Genomic DNA, 24133 nt, shown 5'->3' with positions numbered 1-24133 from the left:
AACGTTGTTTTTTTTATAGAAAGAACAGCTAAGATTACGATATGCAATTACAAAAACTATCGAACATAGAAAAAATGAGGGTGTTCCGATGTTAGAAAAAATAAACTTGTTAAAACAAGACTTAGACAATTCTATTAGCCACGTTTTTGGAGAACACAAACTTTGTGCAGAATTGGGATATTTCTGTCATGAGCAATATAAACCCAGTGGTAGCATATTATCAGACTTAAAAATGACAGGTAGGTTCTAAAAGCCCAAAGTGTAAAGAATTACGGTTTATGACTGCCTTATAAATATTTATAATTTTTTGTTGCTTCAGACCTATATGACAAATTATATAGCTTTGTCAGCTATCTTTCAAAAAATAGCGTGAGTTTAATACAAGATGTTGACAATAATGTATCGGAGCAATTTAACTCAATCATTGCAAAATTTATTGACGGAAAACGCATTAGTTATTGCCAACGAGGATCACATCAGGCTCGCTGTTTAGCTTCTGTAATTTCTCATAATACTAAAAAGCCTATATACACGATTAAAAAATTCCTTAATCATAAAAGCCCGATTGGCTTAGTTAAAAACAGGGAATTAAAGAAAAAATATATTAAACGGAAAAGATTATTCCAAACCAAAGAGAAGTCTGGACTTGATAGCAGTTACGGTGATCAATGTCAAAAGCCTGATCTAACACCTGAGGAGTTCCAAAAAGAAAAAGAAGATTTTCTAGCTAGTATTAAAAAAAATGCAGAAGAAATCAAATTATTTGAAGAGCTCACAAAGAAACAGAGCCAATCTGATTTGTGGCACTTAGAGCGAAGAAAGCGTCTTACGGCATCAAATTACTATGCAATTTGCTCTAAATTTAGTGCCAGAAGCAACAGCGATACAAAAAAGCTCGTGGAACAACTTTGTACCCAAAAACAATTCATTCTGCTAGCATTGAGTGGGGCAAACAAAATGAAAAACGGGCAATCAATGTTTTAGAAACATTAATTGATGATAAGGTATTACCATGTGGCTTATTTGTAAGCGAAAATATTTCATTCTTGGCAGCGACTCCCGATGGCCTTATTGGGAAGAAGGAGATTGTTGAAATCAAATGCCCCTTTAGTGCTAAAAATCTCACTCCTGAAGATGCGATAATGCAAAGAAAAATATCATTTTGGAAGAAAAACGGAGAAATTAATAAAAACCACAAATGGTTTTACCAAATACAAGGCCAATTGTTGGTAACTGGGAGATCCTACTGCTGCTTTGCAGTTTGGACACCTTTGGGCATTAAGAAGGAAATTATTTTAAAAAACGATGTATTCTGCGAAAACATGAAAAAGAAATTAACTATATTCTACTCGATATGTTATTTACCTGAGCTTGTAGATCCTCGCAAAAATAGAAATATGCATGTTGAAATATTTCCCTAAAAGAATATACGATCGCATAATTTTTTTTTTATATGTAGCCAACTTTGTATATTTTGTAATAAATGTCTTGTTTTGTTTGATTTATGTGTTATTGGTCTTTATTTTTATTATCATCACATTTTACAATTATACCAAATGAAAAAATTTACCACAAAAACTCTTATTCAAAGTATCTATTTGAATTGGATATTAAAATAAGAAGAAGGTATAGCAATGGAGTCAAGCAAGTAGGTAGGTAGGTATGAAAAAAAAATTGTGAACAGTCAAAAATAACATTGTATACCAACTTATAGTTTTTATTTTTTTACCTAGATTAAAAGTCAAATATTTAAAAAAAGCATGATGTGGGTATTAATTTTGTAAGAATATAGATATCAAGAGCACGCAAGAATGTTGTTCTTCAAATGTTATTTTCTACCAAAATAAACAGAAAAGTATTGTTAGTGGTATCATTTAAAGCAATTTTCGAACCATTGTCACAAAACAGGAAACAAAAAAATAAAAAATATACAAGGGCGAACCACCTAATTGCGATACACAGTAGATCGACACAAACTATTAAATAGTGATTTTAACTAAAAAGCAAGTTTCCTTTCTCAATAAAATATAATAAAGTATCACATACAGGGTGACAATTTAAAAACTTGAAATGGCCATATATTAGGAACGAAAAACTGGAATAAAAAAACGCCCAAAAGAGTTTCTATAAAACGAAAGAGGAACAAAACAAGCATATTATCCCACCCTTATCCGCAACCCCTTGGACAGGTTGACATACACCCCTAAAATCTTAAATAGAAAGGGGAGTCGGCCCAAAACTGCTTTTTACCCCACATAAATTCTCCAACAAGAGTAACTCATGAAACAGCCACATCTATTGACCATTTATTTGTCGGACAAAAAATTAAAACAAATAATTTAAAATTTAAATCATTTATCTTGAATACTCATATAACAGACCACTACCCAATTATGCTGAATGTTAATCTCGAGGCAAGCACTAATACAAATAGACTATTACAATCATATAAATTATGATCTCTTAAAACAGAGTTTGTTAGCTCAGGATTGGTCAGAAGTCTTAGGTACAGAGGATCCTGAACAAGCCACAAACTCCTTTTTGTATATTTTAAAAAAGTCCTTGCAAAATGTCACCGTAAGATGCCCTATGAAATACTCAAAACACCAAAAAATTAAGGAATGGATTACAACCGGTTTGATTACTTCAATAAAACATAAGAGATATACTTAAAAAAAATTTACTGAAGAACAAAACACTATTTATAAAGTTTATCGAAATAAACTAAACAATTTAATTAAGAAACAGAAATTTAATTTTTATAAAGATCAAATAGAAAGCAATAAAAATAATATTAAAAAAAATTATAACGTTATAGCAGATGCAACAAATGAAAAAAGTAAAGCAAAGTCTTCCAATCATGCGATTGTAAATGAAAATAATCACAGTTTTCCAAGTACTCTTGAAATCGACAAAATATTCTTGTAATAGAAAAACGTGAAAATTAAAAAAAGCTCTAAAAATAATTGCCCAAATTTCCAACCCAACACCACGTTTTTACCCTTAAATCCATCCCCAGAGGTCCCCCCTTTAATGACATGAAAACATTATGGAAATATCCCAAGCAGTTTTCAAGTTACACCCAACAATAATTCCTTACCGTTAGCAGAATCTTGCGCGGGCCTAGAGACGGCAGCAAATGCGGCCTCCTCGTCTCCATTTTCTAATTCTAATCGAGCTTTGTATGCCGGTTGATTCTCTACAATAAACAATAACGTTTTTATGTAAATTTTAAATGTTAATAAAATCTAACCGATTTCATTGGCAATCTGCTCCGCTTTAGCCTGAGCTTCTCTGTAGTCAGCCGAATCATTCGCTTGCAATGGAACAGTGTAGCCCCTCAGAGAGTGATCGAAGGTAGAAGTGACCTAAGAAATAGCCTTTAGTAATTTAAATTAAAAACAAGCTCTTTAGTCCATCACAACAGAATATAAATTGTATTAAAGTGTAATATGATTTTACCCTTTCTTATAAATAAATATAAGTAAGCTCCCATAATATAAAAATACTTACCCCATATTCCTGTTCGTTCTTTCTAAACATATCCTGGACATCCCAACCGTTCGACGCCTCCAAGTCCAAACTGACATCGTTCCCGTTAATTTGGCCCCCGTCCCACGGTTCCAGCTCCTTCTCCTCCATACTTTTATTGCCGTTATGCCGTGCCGAAATCGCCGTGTCAGTCTGGAACGTGTCTTTAACCGGATAATCGAGGTCCACATTCTTAAAAGTCATACTCAGTATGTCGCAGGCCTTAAAAATGAGTCGATCGGTGTGGGTTTCGGTGAGCAGTCGTGAGTCCGGCCCGTCCGGGTTTTCGATACGTGCCGCCACTTCTAGGACCACATCGAAGCCTTGCGAGTAGGTTTTAAACACACCTGAGAAGTTGTTTTATGTTAATGAGGACTATTGATTATAAATTTTGCCAATATTTTTGAAAAATCCTAAAAGAACACCTCTCGATAAAGGTAAAAAGTGCCTTGCAACATTTCTTGATCTAGCGAAGGCTCTAGCGGGGTTGTGTTAGAAGTTTTTAAGAGTTATCTGGCGGACCGAAAACAGATGACTAAAATTAATGATATCTAAGTATAGTGATCCCTCAGAGATGCTGATAGGAATACCACAGGGTACCGTTCTTAGGGCATCTATAATTAAATATCTTTAATAGATATCTTACTTGAAAAAGGTATGGTGGTTTCTTAAGCTGACGATACTGTGGCCAGTTTTGTGGGTGAAACTGTAAGTGGAAGAGGTGCATGAAAAAACATCTTTAGGTTTAAGATTAATCAATAATTGGCTAGACTCTTTCAAACTTACATTAAGTGTTGACAAAACCAAATACATAGCTTTCTCCCTAACAAATGCCAATCGTCCTAATTTTAATAGATTCACTTCCTTAAGAACTTTTGCAAATAAATGCAATAACAATTTTCTGTGTGTTTCTTTTTAAGTTATTTCTAATGGAGCTTATATGGTTGAATATCCTGATCTCCAAACACATACTCCATAATTAAATACTGATTCAACCAGAACTTTATATATATTAATGATCCTATGTTCATCTATTTTTTTTCTTAAAAGGTTAAATTTGTACAGCAGCTTTTTTAATTTGCAATCAATATAATCAACATGAGTTTCTCACTTCATATGCTTATCAAAAAATACTCCTACTAGCAACCTTAATATCATTACAATAACAATTATAATGTTTATTACATGTACATATATTTATGTATTTTAATTGTTACAATTTCAGGTGATGTAGCTTCAGTCATTGAAAAGCAAATAAAGTGAGATTTTCCTGTATTCAAGGAAAGTAGGCTAACACCAAACCAAGGCTTATATAATAATTTCTGCCCTTTTGTAAGTTTCAGTCCATGTGTTCTCACAAAAAGCAATGAAAACAACAAATCAATCAGTATTCAACACAAAAAGCACTGAACCCGATACTGTGGCACCCCATACATCACTGGACCTGATTGACTCAGGGCTTCATTTATTTATTTCTTTATTTATTTCAACAAGCAATTGCCCAATTTACAAAAATATAAAACAGTTTACAAGGGAAAAAAACTACTTTTATTAATAAAACAATCCAACTGTTATTACTGGTTAGCAAGTTTGACTGCCCTGGTAACAAAGCAATGATTTCCATAAATGGTTCGGTGGAAAGGGGAAAATTTCTTTTGAATGCAATGTATCTTAAAAATTTGTGATTGAACAGGTTGATCAATCATCTGAATGCGATTGATACCTAATGAGGTGACCAAATACATGAACCATACTCTAGGTGAGGACGAACTAGTGCATAGTAAAGAAGCTTAATAGAAGCAATCTCCTGAAAATCTCTGGTGCACCTCTTATGTTAACTCTTTGAAAGGGATTCTCTAGACAAGACTTTTAAGAAGATTTCAAGACTTTCTATCAATACATGATGTGAGTTGTGACACAGTGTCAAAGTCCTTGGCAAAGTTGAGAAAAATAACTATGCATTTCTTCCTTGAATTAAAGCTATTAATTATTTTACTAGACAGAGTTATTAATCAGTGGCGTAGCTTCGTTTAGTGGCGCCGGGCATCAGAGCCCAGTCGCGCTCATGCCATTTCTGAAGAGGGAGAGGGGGGCAAAAAAATAAAAACTCGATAATTTTTTTAACAAAATATTATATTAAGATAAACCTTTCTGCCGTCTACCCATTATGAAAACTCTTTTTTTCGACATTTGCTTTCTGCAAAGAGATCTATTAAACACTCAAGATTCAAACCTTGAGCTCTTTCATTTTCGATGCTCAAAAGAGCCCACTTACTAAGTCTCGATTGCGACATAGTACTTTATTTTTAATTTCGAAAAAGATCTCTCTGCAGAAGCAGTAGTCACTGGAATTGTTAAAAATAATAAAAACGCTGCATATAAATTTTTAAAACTAGCCGTGGCAGTATGATGATCACATATCAAAAGTTTGGCGACATCTTTCACATTACTACATTTAACAATTTCAGTTCGAAAAGTAGACCTAAAGTTTAGTGTTTCGACCCCAATTTCATATTGTAAATCATCATTATATTGTTCAAATAACAATACCGCCATTTTCCTAAGTTCATCATCACTTAACTCAATAAGACATTTTGGGAATAGAAAGTTAAATTTCGAAGAAACATTGTGAAAACCTGATAATCGATTTTTTAACTGGTTGATTACAATATCTAGAGTAGCATTATATACTGAAATTTTTAAACTTCTTTTCGACATCGGAAAACCCATATCACTCAGAAGTTCATCAAAATACTTTTTAACTTGTTTTGCTCGTTTTTCTAAAAACTCACTGTTTACGCCCCAGCTATCTGCTAAAATTATTGCTTCACTTTTAAGTTCATCAAAATTTTCTCTACAGTTTATCATTTCTGTATAGGCACTTTTTAAATAAGCTGTAGCCTCCATTATATCACAATCTGTGGATTGTAAGTATTGTGAGGCAATATTTAGACTTTGCAATATTTTCGAAAATAGCACAATAAGTAAAATAAAATCAAATTTTTCGATATATTTTTTTAGACCTGCTGCTTCGCTTCTTTCACTCGGTTTACCTCTTAAAATTATATCTGTCAAAGCATGTAAAACTTATTTGTAATTAGCCCTTAAGGCAACCAAAGCATCGTACCTCGCAGCCCAACGAGAAGAGCTAGTTTTTTTAAGGTGATGCTTCTAACAGGAGTTTTAACAAGTCCCACCTTTTAACACTGCTTCAAAAAAAATACATACAAAGCACCCACATGATCGAAGAAATTAGAAACTTCGGATACTCCGTTAACAGCATCATTGATAACCATTAAACCAATTTAAATTATGAGCTGCGCAATGCACATAGTGAGCATTTTTTTCCATATCAATAATTTTCGCTTGCAAACCATTGTAGCATCCACTCATGACACTAGCGCCATCATCCCCTGACCACGACATTTGGAAATCTCGATATTTTTCTTCGTAAACACATCGTTCACAAACTGTAATAATCCTGTGGCAGTATGATCATTAACAGCAAAAAATTCTGTAAAAATCTCCTTAATCTGAATATCTTTTGGCATTTGTCTGTTTTCGTCCTTGATAATTTTAAGAATGCGAAATATTAGACTAAGTTGGTCAATTTTGGTAATGTCTTGTGTTGTGTCCAGAATAATTGAAAAAAAGGAGCATCTCTGATTTCAATAGCTTCAGAAGCTTTTTTCTGTAAAATTAATAAGTATGATAGCTTTCTGTTGGAGAAGGTTTTTGAATTCTCCCTTTGTTTTTGTAAGCGATTAAATTTATATGTTCTTTGTGTTTATAGACCACCCACAGGAGATATTGGTATGTTCCTGGACAAACTTGATTCTCTATTATCCCAATTGTCTCTACACTCCATAGTTATATTGGCTGGTGACTTTAATATTAACTTCACTGATGTAAGCTTGCCATCATATCATACATCCCTTTTAAGTATATTGGAATCTTATGACTTGAAGATGCATGTTCTTTCACCCACACGTATAACATCCTCATCTGCAACTACTATTGATTATTTGTGTACAAATTTAAATGATGTGTCATGTAGCGTACTCTCATCTGGTATTTCTGACCATGAAGCCATTCTCGCTAGGATTCCATGCAACACTGTATTTCCTTCATCTCATTATATAGGAAGAATTTTCAGCAGAGCAAATTTTAATGCTTTTTCTTCTACTGCAGCTTTGGTTAATTGGAATGCAGTTGAAATGGCTCCTGACCCGTTTACTTTGTTATTTCATGTGCTATGTGACAAGATCAATCAGTGTTTTCCTAAAAAGAGGCTTAAAATGAAAAATAGAAAACCATGGGTCACAGCAGGCCTCAGAACTTCAGCTAAAAACCTCCGTTTTTTGGCTAAGCTGTGCAAGTTTGCAACTAATGCAAACATTATTCTTTATCATCAGAAATATCATAGTCGATATAGAAAGACGATAAAAGCAGCTAAGGTTAAATATTATAGTGACCGCTTGAATATGTCCTCAAATAGGCAGAGAGAATGTTGGTCAATTATAAATGACTTCAGGCATTCTCACAAGAAAGTTTCAGAACCAGAAGTAAGACCAAATAGTTTAAATGATTATTACTGTAATATTCCTCATTTATTGCTCAAGGATGTGAATACTAATATTGATCCTTTGCATTATATTCAACAAGTGTCAGTTCAAAATTCTTTTTTCTTTTATCCTGTTAGCCTTACTGATGTTAGAGATGCAATTAAAAGCTTAAAAAACCATAAATCAGCTGGAGCTGATGGAATATCATCAAAATTACTACTCCTTTTGCCTGACTCAGCATTGAATGCCTTAGCTTCTGCCATAAACAATTCCTTTCATAATGGCATCTTTCCAGCATGTTTGAAGGAAGCAGTGGTTATCCCTCTTTATAAGGGTGGAGATGTGAGTGAGCCTTGTAATTTCCGTCCAATTTCTATATTATCTACCCTCTCCAAGATAGTTGAAAAACTTGCAAAAATCAGAATTTTATCTTTTTTGCAACATAATTGCATTTTATCTGCAAATCAGTTTGGATTTCAAACGGGAAAAGGGACTCATGACGCTGTTTTCGGCTTTTTGGAAAGTGTCTATGTGTCCTTAAATTCTGGAGAGTCCGCGGCGGCAGTGTTTTGCGATTTATCCAAGGCATTTGATTGTGTAGATCATGGAATACTGCTGTCTAAGCTCAATAATTATGGCTTTAGAGGTGTGGCATTGCAATGGCTGGAATCCTATCTGTCTAATCGTACCCAAAGAGTTGCAGTATCTGGATGTTTATCCGATTTCAGATCCCTTAAAACTGGAGTCCCTCAGGGTTCAGCGTTAGGACCACTATTATTTTTGCTCTATGTAAATGATTTGGGTTCATTAAAACTGCAGGGCAAAGTGGTTCAGTTTGCTGATGATACCACCATTTTATGGAATCATAGAGATTCTGATAATGTTAGAGCCCAGGTTTTTAAGGATCTTAAGATTTTATCGGAGTGGTGTGCTGCAAACAGGCTTGTATTTAATGTGGGCAAAACCTTTATTATGGGATTTAAGTGTGACGTTCAGGGCCTTATGTTTAGTGAAAACTCCCCCTTGCAAAACAAAGAAAGCTGTAAGTTCCTTGGTATTACCATCACCGTCCACTACCATACACCGCCTTCGCTTCGAAGATCATATCCTAAATCTTGCAACAAAATTATCCTCTGGATGCTTTGCAGTAAGAATGGCGGGGCATGAGCTGGGAGGGGTAGTTGCACGTTCAGTGTACTTTTCTCTTATTGAGTCCCACCTTCGTTATGGCTTGCCTTTTTGGGGTTTAAGCAACAAGGGATTATTAAACATAATTTTTGTGATTCAAAAAAAGGCAGTTAGATACCTATGTTCCGCTGGGTTAAGAGATTCTTGTAAACCTCTCTTTATATCTCAAAAAATCCTAACTCTTTTTATCTTAGAAACAGCTACTCTTATTCATAAATGTCCTAAACCTTCCTCTAACACTGGTCATATGACTCGCCAGGTTAACGATTTTCCCTTACCAATCCCTACATCCTCCCTCACCAAGAACTCACTTATATACCTGTAGGATGAATTAGTTTTAGGTTCGTAGTTATTTAATTTATACGTATAATATTATTTTTCTTTCGAATTCCATTTCAATAAACAATGATCTCATTCAGGCTCCGTGAACGCTCCTTATCGATGTGTTATGATTAGGTGGCAGTTTTTACTTTAACGGTGACATCGGCGATGACGAAAGGGGACATCGGTGGACAGTCTTCTTGAAGGTTCCGAAATAGACGCGTTTTCGGGAAAATCTTAAAAGACGTAGGGCGAGTCCCTAACATTAAGACGGAAAGACGTATAAAAGACGGGTTAAGGTCAGGATCAGTAAGACGTGGCTGCATCCTTTTCCTTTTCTATTATAAGACGTGAGACGAGTTATTATAAGTGTTTTAAAGCCGCTCGACATAGGGATGTGAACGCGATTTACCATATCAGTTAACAGTTAAAGTCTACTCCAAACTCTTTTGTGCAATAGTTTTCTTAATTATTTTATTAAATACTTTGAAAATCCCGCACCGGACTTTTCATTACCATCAACAAACCCTAGACAACATAGAAAACCCTACATACCTTAGCAAAAAAATTTACAACCATGTTCCTCTATGTATCGGACAAATTTTAGAAGAGATTCAAAAAGGAATTAAAATCACTTTTATTATCCAGGGCATATTATAGCCTTGACGATTTTTTTAATGATACCTTTTAACCTGTGCTCTGACATCATTTTAGTGTTTTAGTTTTGTTTCCTGTTAAATAATTTAATTTACTTCTTCTAAATTCTGTTTTATTGACAGCTTTACTTATTTTTTAATGAAATTTATCAAAAAGATGCTTTTTTTTTCTCAATCTGTTTTGTTATGATTAATTTTGGTAATGTGTGTAAATTTTATGGTAAAGTGTTTTAGATGTTATGTTTGTTTGAAATTTAAAGTGAATTTGGAATTTTTTAGTTTTTAGGATGCTTGTACAGAAGATTTTGTTGTCTTACGTAATATAGCACATTTTCTTTCTTTCAATAAATAACTCAGTTTCTAGTTGTCTCGCCACTAGATTGATAAACTCATTCTGTACCGTAGGACTTAAATATCTAATTGATCCACTTGGTTTCTCTAGTAATTGTTGTAGAATTGGGTCGTATCTTGCTAGTAAATTTATAATTGATAAAAAATTTCCACCTACTAGAGTCCCTTCAACTTCATGTTTTGAAACCCGGTGTTCTCTAAATGGGAGATTGCGTATTGCCAGAGTTAATGTGACATCTATAATTCGACGTAAAACTTGCCTCCAAAAATTGGCTCTCTTTCGGAGAATGTCTTCCATCTGAGAATCTATACATTTATTTGCCTTCCAGGCATCATAAATAATACATGATTCGATATGAAAATTGGCATTTTCATGCTTATTAATTTTTCTGGATAACATGCCCCAATTGGATATTCCTTGTACCCAGTTAATTTTGAAATATGGTTTTGATCTATCACCAAATAACCGACAAGGTTCACAGTAACAAACGTTTTGTTCCAAGGAATAGCACAACCACTGCCTAGGCACTTCCAGCCCACTTTTTGATTTCGAGAAATAATAAGTTGCCGAAAAACACCTACCCCCGTCATTTCAAGGAAAAGATTCAGTTGGTTTACAAGATCCGTATTTAATAATACATTTTTTAATGAAACTTGGGGGCTGACCTATGCCATAGATTTTTGAATAATAATATGAACATTGGAGAGAATGTGAAAGTATTAACAGCATCTTTTTGTGTCCACATTTAATGCCACTTTTTGCTAAGTTTAAATTAACCAATATAATCTATTTTTGTTATAGTATATATGAGTGATGTTAGCAACCTAGTAGTTCATCAGGACACCTTGTAGAACCTTTAATTATTGAATAAACAGTGATTTACTTTGAACAATAGCCTCTATTGTATACACAACAATAGATAAAAAGTAACAATACATTGGAATTTGTGGCTCGGACCTCGGCGATCGGACGCGAAATCGGGAGGCAGCAGACTATAGTCCAGTCAAATTGGAAGTAATATCGAATCTCCAACTGCTGGGAAAGGAACTTAGAGATGTCTGGAAATAAAAAGTGTGGAGCCTGCTCTTTGGCTTTGGGTGATGATGAAAAACTATTTATTGCATGCGACAGCTGTAGAACTAGAATCCACCTAGTAGAAAAATGCTCTGGTTTGTCTTCTTCTGAAATTCGAGCTGTTGTGTTGCAGAAAAGACTGCTTATGTATTTTTGTGACACATGCCGTGATGCTTTTAAAAGTGTTCCTATATTTGTCCGTAAATTTGCTCAGATGGAAGAAGAAATAAACTATCTTAAAAATAAGATTGTTACTTTGGAGAATAGTAAATCCCAGGACATTCCCAATTCAGTTTGTTATGAGGTCCAACAGCGTTTGGAAAGAGCAAATAATCTTATGATTTACAATGTTCCAGAATCTACATCGACTAATTTGAACGATCGTATATTACACGACAAAAATCTGGTTCAAGAGGTATTCCAGAAGCTAGGTCTGCAGCAAGAAGTTGCAACCATAAGTCGTGTACTTAGGGTAGGTAAAGTTTCTAATCGCACTAGACCGGTTAAACTGATATGCACTGCTACTACTGTTAAGACGGCCCTTAAATGTAAGGGTAAGCTTCGTGGGATGCCATACAAACTGTCTAATGACCAGACTAAGATGGAACAGGATGCATATAAGGAATCTAAGAAGTCTTTATTAGATAGAAAATCTGCTGGTGAGGAAAACCTGATTATTCAGTATCGTAGAGGTGTTCCAGTGGTTGTAGAGTCCAAACAAAAAAACTTGCTTGAACCCCATTAACTGTGTTTTACCAAAATGTTGGAGGTCTTCGTACGAAGATTCAACCATTACTCAGTAGTATTATGTCCTGTTCTTATGATATAATTATATTGGTGGAGAGCAATTTGAATGACAGTATTGTAGATGCTGAACTGACGTGCAAGGGTTTCAGGGTCTTCAGATGTGACAGAAGCTGTCGAACTAGCAGTAAGTTGAGTGGAGGTGGTATTCTGATATTTGTCAGTGATAGTATACAATCACAGTGCATTTCTATTCAAGAGAACCGTATTGAGCAAATTCTGATTCTATGCCAGTGTAATGGGACTAAGTTCATTATTGGTGGTGTTTATATACCTCCACAATCACCTCGGGATACTTATATCTGCCATTGTCAAACCATGGAGTGTGTTACTACTCAATATGCCAACCTAAATGTATATCTGTTTGGAGATTACAACCTACCAAGGGCTGCATGGGGCAATGATGAGCATGGTCTCCTGGTTCAATGCCCAAGAGGTGACCCAGCTTTAGATGTTGCACAAAGATTTGGTTATTTAAAATTTTATCAATGTAACTTGATTCCTAATGATAGAAATGTATTTTTAGATTTGGTTTTTTCTAATGTTAAGGATTTAAATGTTCTTAAAGCTTCTGACCCTCTTTTCGAAGCTAATTTTCATCATATTGGATATGAGTGTCATTTGGATATTTCAACAGCAAATAACTCAATTTCTTCAAATCTAGCTTATGAAGAATTTTTTTATGATTTCCGAAGCGGTAACTACAATGAGCTTAATATCTTTCTCTCCTCAATTAATTGGAACGAGTGTTTATCTCATAGTGATCTTAACTTATCAATCAGCGTTTTTTATGAATATCTCTCTATGGGGATTGCATATTTTATTCCTTTAAAGAAATATAGAACTTCCTCATTTCCTAAGTGGTTCTCCCCTGAACTTAGAAAGTTAACTAGGAACAAAAGGAGTGCTCATTCATTATATATGAGAGATAATACAGACGAAAAGTATATAAAATTTTCTCGCCTTAGGTCTGAATGCAAACGTATGTCTGATTTGTGCTTCCGACAATATATTGAAGGGATAGATTCTGGCTTACAGAATGACCCTAAATCATTTTGGAAGTATATCAATGATAAGAGGTCCAATTATACCCTTCCCAATACGCTCTTTTATGGTGACAAGCAAGCGTCCAGTGGTTTGGATATTGCAAACATGTTTAAAGAATTTTTCCAAACTGTTTATTCTCCTGGTATTGATAATAATCAGCTGCAAAATGCTCCCGCTAATGGTTTAAATTTAAACATTACTAAGATCTTAACATATGATATATTTGAAGGTATTAGCTCTCTCCCTAACAAGATTACTGCAGGCCCAGATGGGATTCCGAATTTTCTCTTGAGGAAGTGTGTATGTACTCTTGCCATTCCTTTATCTTTGTTATTTAATGCTTCCTTACAAACATCCACATTTCCAATTGCCTGGAGGGAAAGTTTTATTGTGCCGTTGTTTAAAGCTGGCCGTCGGGATGTCATAGATAATTATAGAAGTATTTGCATTCAATCTTCAATACCTAAACTTTTTGATAGCCTCATAGCTAATCAACTTTCTTGGTTATGCAAAGGCTTAATATCAGATTCACAGCATGGGTTTTGCAAGAATAAGTCTACTGCCACTAACTTGATCTGTTACCAATCTGATCTTATGAGTAAATTAGAGGATCATAAACAAATTGATTCTATATACACCGATTTTAGTAAGGCGTTTGATCGTATTGATCATCAAATTCTTCTGTCAAAACTGATCTCCGTAGGGTTTCATGTTGATTTTGTGAGTTGGATTAAGAATTCTTTAACTGGCCGTATTCAAAGGGTCAGGGTAGGTGGACATTTTTCTGATCCTATCAGCGTAACATCAGGTCTCCCTCAGGGAGGGCATACATCACCCTTATTATTTAATTTATTTATTAATGATATAGTTAACTGTTTCCTGTATAGTCAGTGTTTGATGTTTGCAGACGACTTAAAATTTTGGAGGGTGGTTGGTAGTATTGTGGATCAAGATTTACTACAAGCAGATATGGATCGCCTAAATAATTGGTGTGAACAAAACAATCTTCATTTAAATGCTAGGAAATGTTGTGTTATTAGTTTCACTCGCAGGATCAACCGGTTTCAATCCAACTACTTCATTAATAATGAGCCACTGAATTATGTTGCATCTATTAGGGATTTAGGAATTATTTTTGATGAGAAACTCACATTTATTGATCATATTAATTCAATTTCTATAAAAGCATCAAAATTGCTAGGGTTTGTTATGAGAAACTGTTCATATTTCTCAGTCTCTTCAACAAGAAGGGTTTATTGCTCCCTAGTAAGAACTATATTGGAGTACTGCTCTGTAGTTTGGTCTCCATACCACCAGATTCATATTGATGCTTTAGAAAGAGTTCAACATAAATTCCTGAGATATTGTGCTCATAGAACTTTAACTGTCATTGAGAACCATGACTATTCTTATATTGAAAGTCAATTATCTATTCCGACACTGTCGCAACGCCGTAATATTTCTGGTGCTAGTTTTATATATAAGATCGTTAATAGGCTTATTGATTGCCCTGATCTGTTGGGTCGCATACGATTTAATGTTCCTCATCACGGGTTGCGCCATAATGTAACCTTTAACATTCCAATCCACAGAACATCCTATGGAATTAACAATCCTATGGATAGGTATATGAATTTGTTAAACAATTCGAATATTGATGTGTTTAACATAAGTTCCTTAATGCATCTAAAGAGGTCACTTACTTCATAATTGTGCATAAAGTTTTGTATTTACATTCTTGCATATAAATTATTAAGGTTGTTTCTAGTATATGTAGTATAGGTGTTTTTTACTTTAGTATTAATTTTTTAAGTAGGTTTAGATTATGAAAGTTGTTTATGTAAATATTATTGCTTTGTAAAATTTACAGTTAATGGGGTTTTCCCGTATTATGAATAAATAAATAAATAAATAAATATGCAATATCGGTAGAATATTTTTTCCCAAAACAGTTTTTAACACATTATTTACACTACTGTCTTCGGAAATAGTTTCTAGAAGTTCTAAGTAAAGTTGTGCTCTGTTATTTTCTTGTGGAACATTGGTAGAGGTTGATGTAAAGCCAAATGAAGGCAAGGCAAAACAAGAATGGGTAATTTGTTTGAGATTCACCACTTTGTTTGTTATTTGATAATGTATGGTATACGCCAGATACGCTAGGCGCCAAGAACTCTGCAGAAACTGGAGCAATTGAGGAATTACTGGAAGATTGAAGTTGTTCAGACGTTGATACCAGTAATGAAGAAATTTTTTCAACAAGCACTGGCGCAGGTTTAAAATAATGACTAATTTTGGGGAGTTTCGAATTCTTCGCTTCTTGTTCTAGTCGTCGTTTGTGATACTCCCTGCCCCTACTGGGCTTCTGTTTACTCATTATCAGTTTCTGAAAAAAAAAATAAATAAGTTGGTCCAAGACACTCCAAGGCAGCACAAGCATAAAAAATATCCCTTAGTAAGCCCCTGACCTTAATATTAAATTTTTTGATTTTCTAAAGTATAATCCTACAATAATAACTGACTATATTAGAATTTAGAATGCTATCAAAGTCAGTCTTGTACTGTTGTAATAAAAAAAAAAAAACATCAATTTGACTCTAATGCATTGTTGTAAATAGCACCTTATTAACTTCCAAAGTCAAGGCGGCCGTATAATATAGATACTTGATGACTGCCACGGCCGCTGCCTGTTCAAGTTACAGAACATTTTAATTGTATAAATTTTGACTAAATCAAAACTACTAAAAGCTCTGTATTATGCCCATGCAAGGAAGCCGAAAATACAGAAAAAAAAATTATGACAGGCTTATTAAAGCTGATTAAGCACTCCTCTTAGTTTAAAGCACTAAATTACACTACTTACCTTAAGGAAAAATGCCGCCAAAAAGTTCACCACCAAACTCTTTAAACTTGAATCTCAAATTTGGGGGTTCAAACCCCCCCCGAAAATCTTATAACGTAAAATAAAATTGAAACGACTGGTAACTATAACTCTTTTTTTTTTAAATTTACTTTTTAAAGTTTTAAAGGTGTCCAGGCTATAATTAGAGAAAAATATCCAGCAGCAATATATGTGCACTGTAGTGCTCATTCTTTAAATTTAGCTCTTGCCCATTCCTGTAAGGTTCAGAGTATCAGAAATTGTATTGGAACAATAAAATCTATTGCAAATTTTATAAAAATATCAGCTATGCGCACTGAGATATTAAAAAATAGAATTAAAGAACATGTTCCAAATAGTAAATGGAGTAAGTTAACATCCATGTGTGAAACTCGGTGGGTGGAAAATCATGATGGACTAATTAGGTTTACTAAAGTTTTTAAACCCATTATTGAAACATTAGAAGAACTAAAACAAGTAAGAGACATCGAAACTTCTTCAAAAGCTTTGCAGTTCCTTCAAGCTATTATGACCAGTGAGTTTATTATCAGTATGTTAACAGCGTCCACTTTATTTGTTTTTACTCTACCGTTATGCAGAATTCTCCAGACTGTGGATTTTGATCTATTTAGCGCTGTTGAGCATGTGAATACTGTTATTAGTCAGGTCAGGAATATGAGACTGAGTATAGATCAAGAATTCAAAAATATTTGTAAAAAATCTGAAGCTATTATAAAGTCTATAGATGATGAAGAATGCATAAAAATACCTAGAATAGTTTCACGACAGCAGAGTCGTTCTAATGCCATGATAGCTACTGCAGAGGACTATTTTCGAATCACAGTTGCAATTCCTTTTTTTGATCAATTTATAGAAGAACTGATGAAAATCTGCAAGATTTGCAAATCACAAAAAATCACTTTCATTGTTATATTGTCTAGTACCAAATATGTGCGAAGCACACATAGTAAAAATGGAAGACTTGTTACCATATGAGGAATTTTTGGACCTAGATACGTTATCTGCAGAACTACAGTTGTGGAAACAAAAATGGATTAAGCTGCCTCAAGCAGAAAGGCCAAAAAATGCTCTTGATGCATTATCAGCATGTAATCCATCTTTGTTTCCCAATATTCATACTCTGTTGCAAATTCTGGCTACGTTACCTGTATCAAATGTCAAATGTCAAATGTCAAAATATACTTTATTTGCCAAGTTTACAAACTTATGCTAAAAGCTTCCTAATCCTAGAATTTATAATACAAGTATTTATTTGGTTATACAGGACAAAAACAGAATACAGAATCGATTTTGATTGTACATAGAAGCATATTTTATATAAACAAGACAAAACCAAATAATTTTAAATATTAAAATGAATCGTTAAAATACTCTTCAATGCTGTAGTAAGCTTTTGGTAAGATTAATTTTTTTAGTTCTCTCCTAAACTTTTTAAGGTCTGTAACAGTCCTAATCGAAAAAGGAACATGATTAAATATTTTACGACTAATAAATATAAGAGAATTTCTCGTAAGTGAGGAGGTGGGGATTGGAAGAGATAAGTTGCCCACTTGACGAGTATTATGACTGGTACAGGATGGTGGACTTACGGACTTATGTATAAGTGTTGCAGTTTCCAATATAAAGAGTGAGAAAACTGTTAAAATTCTTTCAGCTACAAAAAGAGGTTTACAAGAGACTCTCAGACCAACACCACACAGATACCTTAATGCTTTTTTCTGAATAGTAAAAATCATGTTAAGGAGTCCCTTGGAGCACAATCCCCAAAATGGCAACCCATAACGGATATGAGAGTCTATTAAGGCGAAATAAACTGAACGAGCAAACAACCCCCCCAGCTCATGCCTGGCAACCCTGACTGCAAAACAACCAGAAGAAAGTTTAGCAGCGAGGCCCAAAACGTGGTTGTCAAACCTTAAACTCTCATCAATGAAGAGGCCGAGAAATCGACAATAATTCCCACCATGTAGTGGGCTCTGCTCATCAAACAAAAAACCCTCTACATTACACTTAAAGCCCAGAACAAAAGTCTTATCAACATTGAATACAAGCTGATTGCAGATGCACCACTCTTTAATTTTGTGAAGGTCCTCTACTATGAGAGATCTGACTACTTTTTGATCTTTGTTATGCCACAGAATTGTAGTATCATCGGCAAACTGAACCATTAGTCCATGCAGTGATAGAGAGCTTAAGTCATTAACGTATAATAAAAACAAAATAGGACCCAACACTGACCCTTGAGGTACACCACATTTAAGATGTGCTATCCCTGACGAAAATCCAGATGCAACCACCCTCTGTGTGCGGCCAGACAGGTATGACTTCAACCACCCCAAAGCCACTCCCCTAAATCCATAAAAATCAAGCTTTGACAGCAGTATTCCATGATCCACACAATCAAAGGCCTTGGACAGATCACAGAACACCGCTGCTGCAGCCTCCTTGGAGTTCATAGATAGATACACATTCTCCAAGAATCTGAAAATGGCATCCTGCGAGCCCCTAGATGACTGAAATCCATACTGATTAGGGGACAGCACATTGTATTTGGTCAAAAAAGAGACAATTCTCTTTTTTGCAAGCCGCTCAAGAACCTTGGAGAGGGTAGACAAAATTGATATGGGACGGAAGTTAGAGGGTCGGTCCAAGCTACCACCCTTATGAAGAGGGACAATCATAGCTTCCTTTAAACAGGATGGGAACTCGCCCTGAAGAAATGACTGATTGACTGCTCAAACCAAAGCACCCAAAGCGCTCGCAGGCAGAAGTAACAGCAGACGTGAAGAGATACCATCGGAACCCGAAGACCTATGATTCTTCAAGCACTGAATTGTTTCAAGGACCTCGGTGGCATCTACAGGGTGGAAAAAAAATGATTGGTTGATAGCATTCCGATTAAGATACTGCAATGGATCGCCGTCACTGGGAACTGCTTCCAGTAACTTCTCAGCAATATTAGAAAAATAGTCATTGAAATTATCGGGCCCCAAGTCCGATTCAACCAACCGCCGACGAGAAGACTGCCTACATTCGTTAATGATTAACCAACTTTCCTTCTGTCTGTTACCGGACGAATCTAAGCGCTCATTGTAATACAGTTCCTTTCTGACTTTTATCAGATGCCTATAAATTTTCCGATAATCCTGAAAATAAGACCTGATGAATTGATTGTCAATAGATTTGCGAAGTTTTGCTAAGCATCGCAAATTTTGGGCAGATGTTTTTAATCCCGCGGTGATCCATGGTTTTCGTCTCTTGGATTTAAGTCTAACCAAGGGAAAGCAGATATTTATTTTATCACGTAATGTATAATAAAAGGAAGAAAATGGTTGTGGAGCAGCCCGGATTGCATTCCAGTTAACAGACGAAATGGATTGAGAAAATAAATTCAAATTGTTCCCGCTAAACACTCTCCCAATGCGGCGGCCAGATTTGTTTTTAAAGTCTTTAAAGTCACCAGGGAATTGGACATACACCCCCTCGTGGTCCGATATACCCACTGAGTGCACTGAACAGGTAACACCGTCCAGATTACTGCAGAAATAATCAATAGTGGTCGATGAAGAGGACGAAATACGAGTGGGTGCATTAACATGCATGGTGAGTGCAAATGATTTGAAGATTCCATCAAGAGAAATTCTTTGCGGTAAGGAAACCTCCGAATAATTAATATTAAAATCTCCAGCCAGGATAACACGCGAGTGAATTGGGAGCCGAGTGAATTGGGTCAGGAGCGGCTAACAGGACTTGCCCTTTTAAGCGTGCATAGAAATATTATAATAATAATAATAATAATAAGCCTTTATTTCCAACAGGCAACTTGCCCAATAACAGGAAACAGTTGCAAAACAATGAAAAATATAGTAAAAAAAAAAAACACACACAAACAAACCTAAAAGAATGAAAAGAAAAGAAAAAGAGTAAAGTAAAGTCACATTCTCAAAAGTTATCCAAAGAATTAGAACAAATAACTATTAATATGATATAAAAACCCAATTATAAAAGTTTAACAAGATAATCACATATTCAACAAAATTAAATTAAATTAAATTAACTGCAATATACCTACTAACTATAACTTAAACACATGGGTCTTAATCCCAAGAGTAATGATCCACCAAGATATCGACAATCACATGAACCGGAGAGAAATTTATATCGCACATGTGACAGATCCGATTAAATATAGCGCATATTGTATATAGTGGCGATTTCAACAGGATGTTAGTATGAGGCCTTGGCAGAAAGAACGTTAGGGGATGTCTAGCATTAAGCCTAGGCACCATGAAACGTACACCGGAAAGAAGTACAGGACTATCAATGAATCCATTCAGTAACCCATGCAGGAATTTTACAGAGAAGATCATTCTTCTGAGTTGTAATGGATGTAGATTGAAGCGTTCCAATAGTTGCCGATGATCAAACCCTCTTACCGGATATATGCCATCCTGCCTGAAGGCCAAAAACTTAGCAAATCTACGCTGAACAGATTCAAGGAGACCAACATGATTCTGATAGAGCGGGTTCCATATAACGCAGCCAAACTCCAGTTTTGATCTCACAAAGCAACAGAAAAGCAGTTTTAATGTTTTAATAATTGATACTGCAGAGGTCTTAAATCGTTTTGCGAGGGAAAAGCAAAGAAATATTCAGTTGTTATTATAATTACTATTTTTAAAATTTTAACATTGTTATATGTGTTTTTTAGTTTAAACTGGTATCTTCTTTTAGTAAAACCTATTTATAAATAAAAGTTTTTTTTATCCCTAATATCTCAAATGTCACTGGCCTAACCCCCCCCCAAAATTTTGGTCCAGATACGGCCCTGCTCCACTACCCCCTTTTTTGCGATCGCCAATATTAGGCGCGCCTTAGAAAACTATTCATGCTGTCTTTGTTTTGGGCTACGGCTGGCGGCGGAAGTTTTCGTTCCGTATTCCCTTATTTTGGCGTATTAAGTTTATGTTGGGTATGGTTTTTTTCATAGATATTGATATTGTAAAGTTATTATTATTAAATTATTATTTGTTTGTTGTTATATTCAAGAAATAGGACGCGGCTGGCGCCGTGTGCTTCCTGGCGCTGGGCAGCAGCTTCTGCCCCTGCTGCCCGGTAGCTACACCACTGTTATTAATGCATCTTCAGTGCTACAGTTTTCTATAAAACCATATTGGTTTGCTACTAACAATCTAGGCTTATCCAATGTTTTGATTTGAATGTTATAGTAATGTGTGTGTGTTTTACCTTCCCATACTTGTCCAGAAGCAGTGATAATCCTTGCAATATTGCCTACTTGTAAAGTGGCCGCATGCATAAAGGCCGGATTGCCATAAACCCCTTCTGTTAAGAGATCTCCTACAAGAGACCTCTGCCTTTGGGCCCTAAAAAATAAAAAAAAAATTATAATTATGTTCTGTTTGGAGTGGCAACATAACCTCAGATCCACTTCGCAACCCTCATAACCTTAAATTAATTGGAAAAGGTACATAACCTCATTTTATTAAGTCAAAATAAGGTTTGTATAGGAAAAAACATCACATTGATAAAGTAAGACTTACTTTCTAAATTGTTTTCTGCCTCTCCTGCCTAAGCCAAGTAAATATAAATAATTGAAATATTCCATTTTATATTAACAGGAAATCAATAGAAACATAAGTAATAGAACTCTATGCTAAATATCCAATAAACAAGCTGAAAACAAAAATAATGAAGTTTGGAAATAAGCTTCTCAATGTTGTTATGTCACTTATTTACAATCATAAAGGGATTGTTATCAAGGAATCAGCTGGTGTTTCCACATCACTACTTCAAGTTTTGGTGGTGTATTGTTATCCTTTTTTATTCGTAAATGTTTGCTCAGTGTGTATGAATGCAATACTATACATTTTCATAAGGTAATGTTTTTTAGTTTTACCCTTTTTATTTTTTAATTAATACAACAAACAACATTAAATTTAACTGGTTTTTAGTGTGGAAATAAATTTACTTACAGTTACAAACTTTTGCCAGATTTGGCAACATTGCAAACAACCCTTGTTGAAAACTGACATATTGGAGAGTTTTTGCATTGTTAATTTTTGAAAATTAGATTATGAATTTCCTAAATTACAAATTTTAACAATTAAAATATTTCATTTTACACTAATAAAAAGTAATTTAATTGATAAAGTGGTTTGATGCTAGTTAAGAGGTAAGGAAATTTTATTGTAAATACTCACTAGCCAAATAAAAAAGAGTAAATAATAAAGTTAACAAATGAACTTCTCAAGGGCATGTCACTTGTTTACACCCATAAGAACAACAGTCTGTGAAGTATCAGCTGACAGGGTGGACAACAGGAGTGACTCCTCCCACTAAATAGTTAGTCACCCTTGTAAAACTATTTATTTTAGAAGGTATCTCTTGATTTAGTTTAAATTATATCAAAACAAATAAACGGCAGCGTATCTTTAACACCGGGATACCCAAAAGTAATTATCATAAACTAATAAGCGCAAACATTTAAAAATTAAAAAACAAAGACAAGAAAAGTCAGATGCAACAACTGCATTTCCTATAAAACACTGACTGAACTGAGAATGAACCTTGAAAATCAAGGTGGGCCCTGGTAAAAATAAGACGCGCGTTCTGCTGTTTTCAAAGGCCACTTGCCAAAAATGTTTGTTTTGTTTTGTAAATACGAAAACAATTGAATAAAAACAAAAGCGAGACTCACTTAACAGATCCTCCCCTGTTTTTCCTTTTGCTCATGTCGCCGGTACCGTGGACGGTATCCCTGTTTCTCGTCGGCACCGGAATTTTGACACTTTTTTCTTCGGTTCCGGTCACAAAAATTCTCACGTTTTTTTTTTTTTTTGCCCGGAGACGGTTCCGCTTATTTTAAAACAGAAACCGAACGTCGGGTAAAAAGGGTGCACGAAATCAAAATGGCCTTGTTGTCAGCCAGCGTGACGTAACGACGGCGATTTTCTTTTGTTTAAACAATAATAAAAGAACAGTCGCCTCGCGGGGTTGTTTCGTGCGCGGGATCCTTTGATTTTCCCGTTTTTATTTGTTGAAATTATTTACGTACGAATGCTTGGAACGCGTTAAAATGGTTTAGCAAACTGTGTTTCTACCAGTGATGGCTGGCGAAATGCAAATGTCTGTCATAGTCAGACTGTTGGCAGTTGACAATATTGAGCAACGATGCCAGATTGTTCAGAAAGGTTTTACGAATTTCAAATATTTCGGCATAAATATTGTGTTTTCTTAAGTTAGTTTAAGTAAAGGTTAACGTGGTAATGAAATTCATAAATCGTAAATAATTAAAATCAGAAAATAACAAGAAACTTGCATGAAATTAAAATGAAAGTCGACGTTATTGGCAGCGTTGGTTTGATTGACGTCATTTTGGCGCGCCCAATGAGCTGAACCGTACAACGTGCTTCGGTGTTGCCAGTTCAACGAATTGGAATGTAATTTTATTTATTAACAGCAACTTTACTAAGAACAATAATGACACGTCGTCATGATTTAAATTATATTTATTATTAGCTGCAGTTCTTTTTCCAATAACCTCGGTAAGGTAAGTATAATGACCTTATATACTCAATTATTTGAGTGTTACCAGTTCTTAAGAATAAATCAAATTTCTAACTTCTTCAACGATTTGATATAAACGAACATTTATTTTAACGAAATGATATAAGGA

General features: G+C 34.8%; 1 protein-coding gene across 4 annotated transcripts in view; it reads right to left on the bottom strand.

Annotated features, from left to right (window-relative positions):
* LOC126733518 (ataxin-2 homolog) overlaps positions 1 to 23564 on the bottom strand; it is a 78461-nt gene extending 54897 nt beyond the window's left edge. The window contains exons 1-6 of one of the 4 annotated variants that reach the window (XM_050436846.1): positions 22659 to 22877; positions 21999 to 22026; positions 21685 to 21821; positions 3514 to 3878; positions 3254 to 3368; positions 3101 to 3199 (exon numbers count right to left, since the gene is read on the bottom strand). In XM_050436846.1, coding sequence (XP_050292803.1) covers positions 3101 to 3199; positions 3254 to 3368; positions 3514 to 3878; positions 21685 to 21754 — 649 coding nt within the window. In that variant the 5' untranslated portion in view covers positions 21755 to 21821; positions 21999 to 22026; positions 22659 to 22877. Of the gene's footprint in view, positions 1 to 3100; positions 3200 to 3253; positions 3369 to 3513; positions 3879 to 21684; positions 21822 to 21998; positions 22185 to 22658; positions 22878 to 23155 lie in introns of those variants that run through there. The other 3 variants (XM_050436844.1, XM_050436843.1, XM_050436842.1) reach the window with 3 other exon arrangements.
* Between the last annotated feature and the right edge of the window lie 569 nt (positions 23565 to 24133).

This window comes from Anthonomus grandis, chromosome 2, assembly GCF_022605725.1.
Source record: "Anthonomus grandis grandis chromosome 2, icAntGran1.3, whole genome shotgun sequence".
Lineage (NCBI taxonomy): Eukaryota > Metazoa > Arthropoda > Insecta > Coleoptera > Curculionidae > Anthonomus > Anthonomus grandis.
The sequence above is the reverse complement of the archived record's forward strand: the minus strand, read 5'-3'. Positions and strand labels throughout refer to the sequence as shown.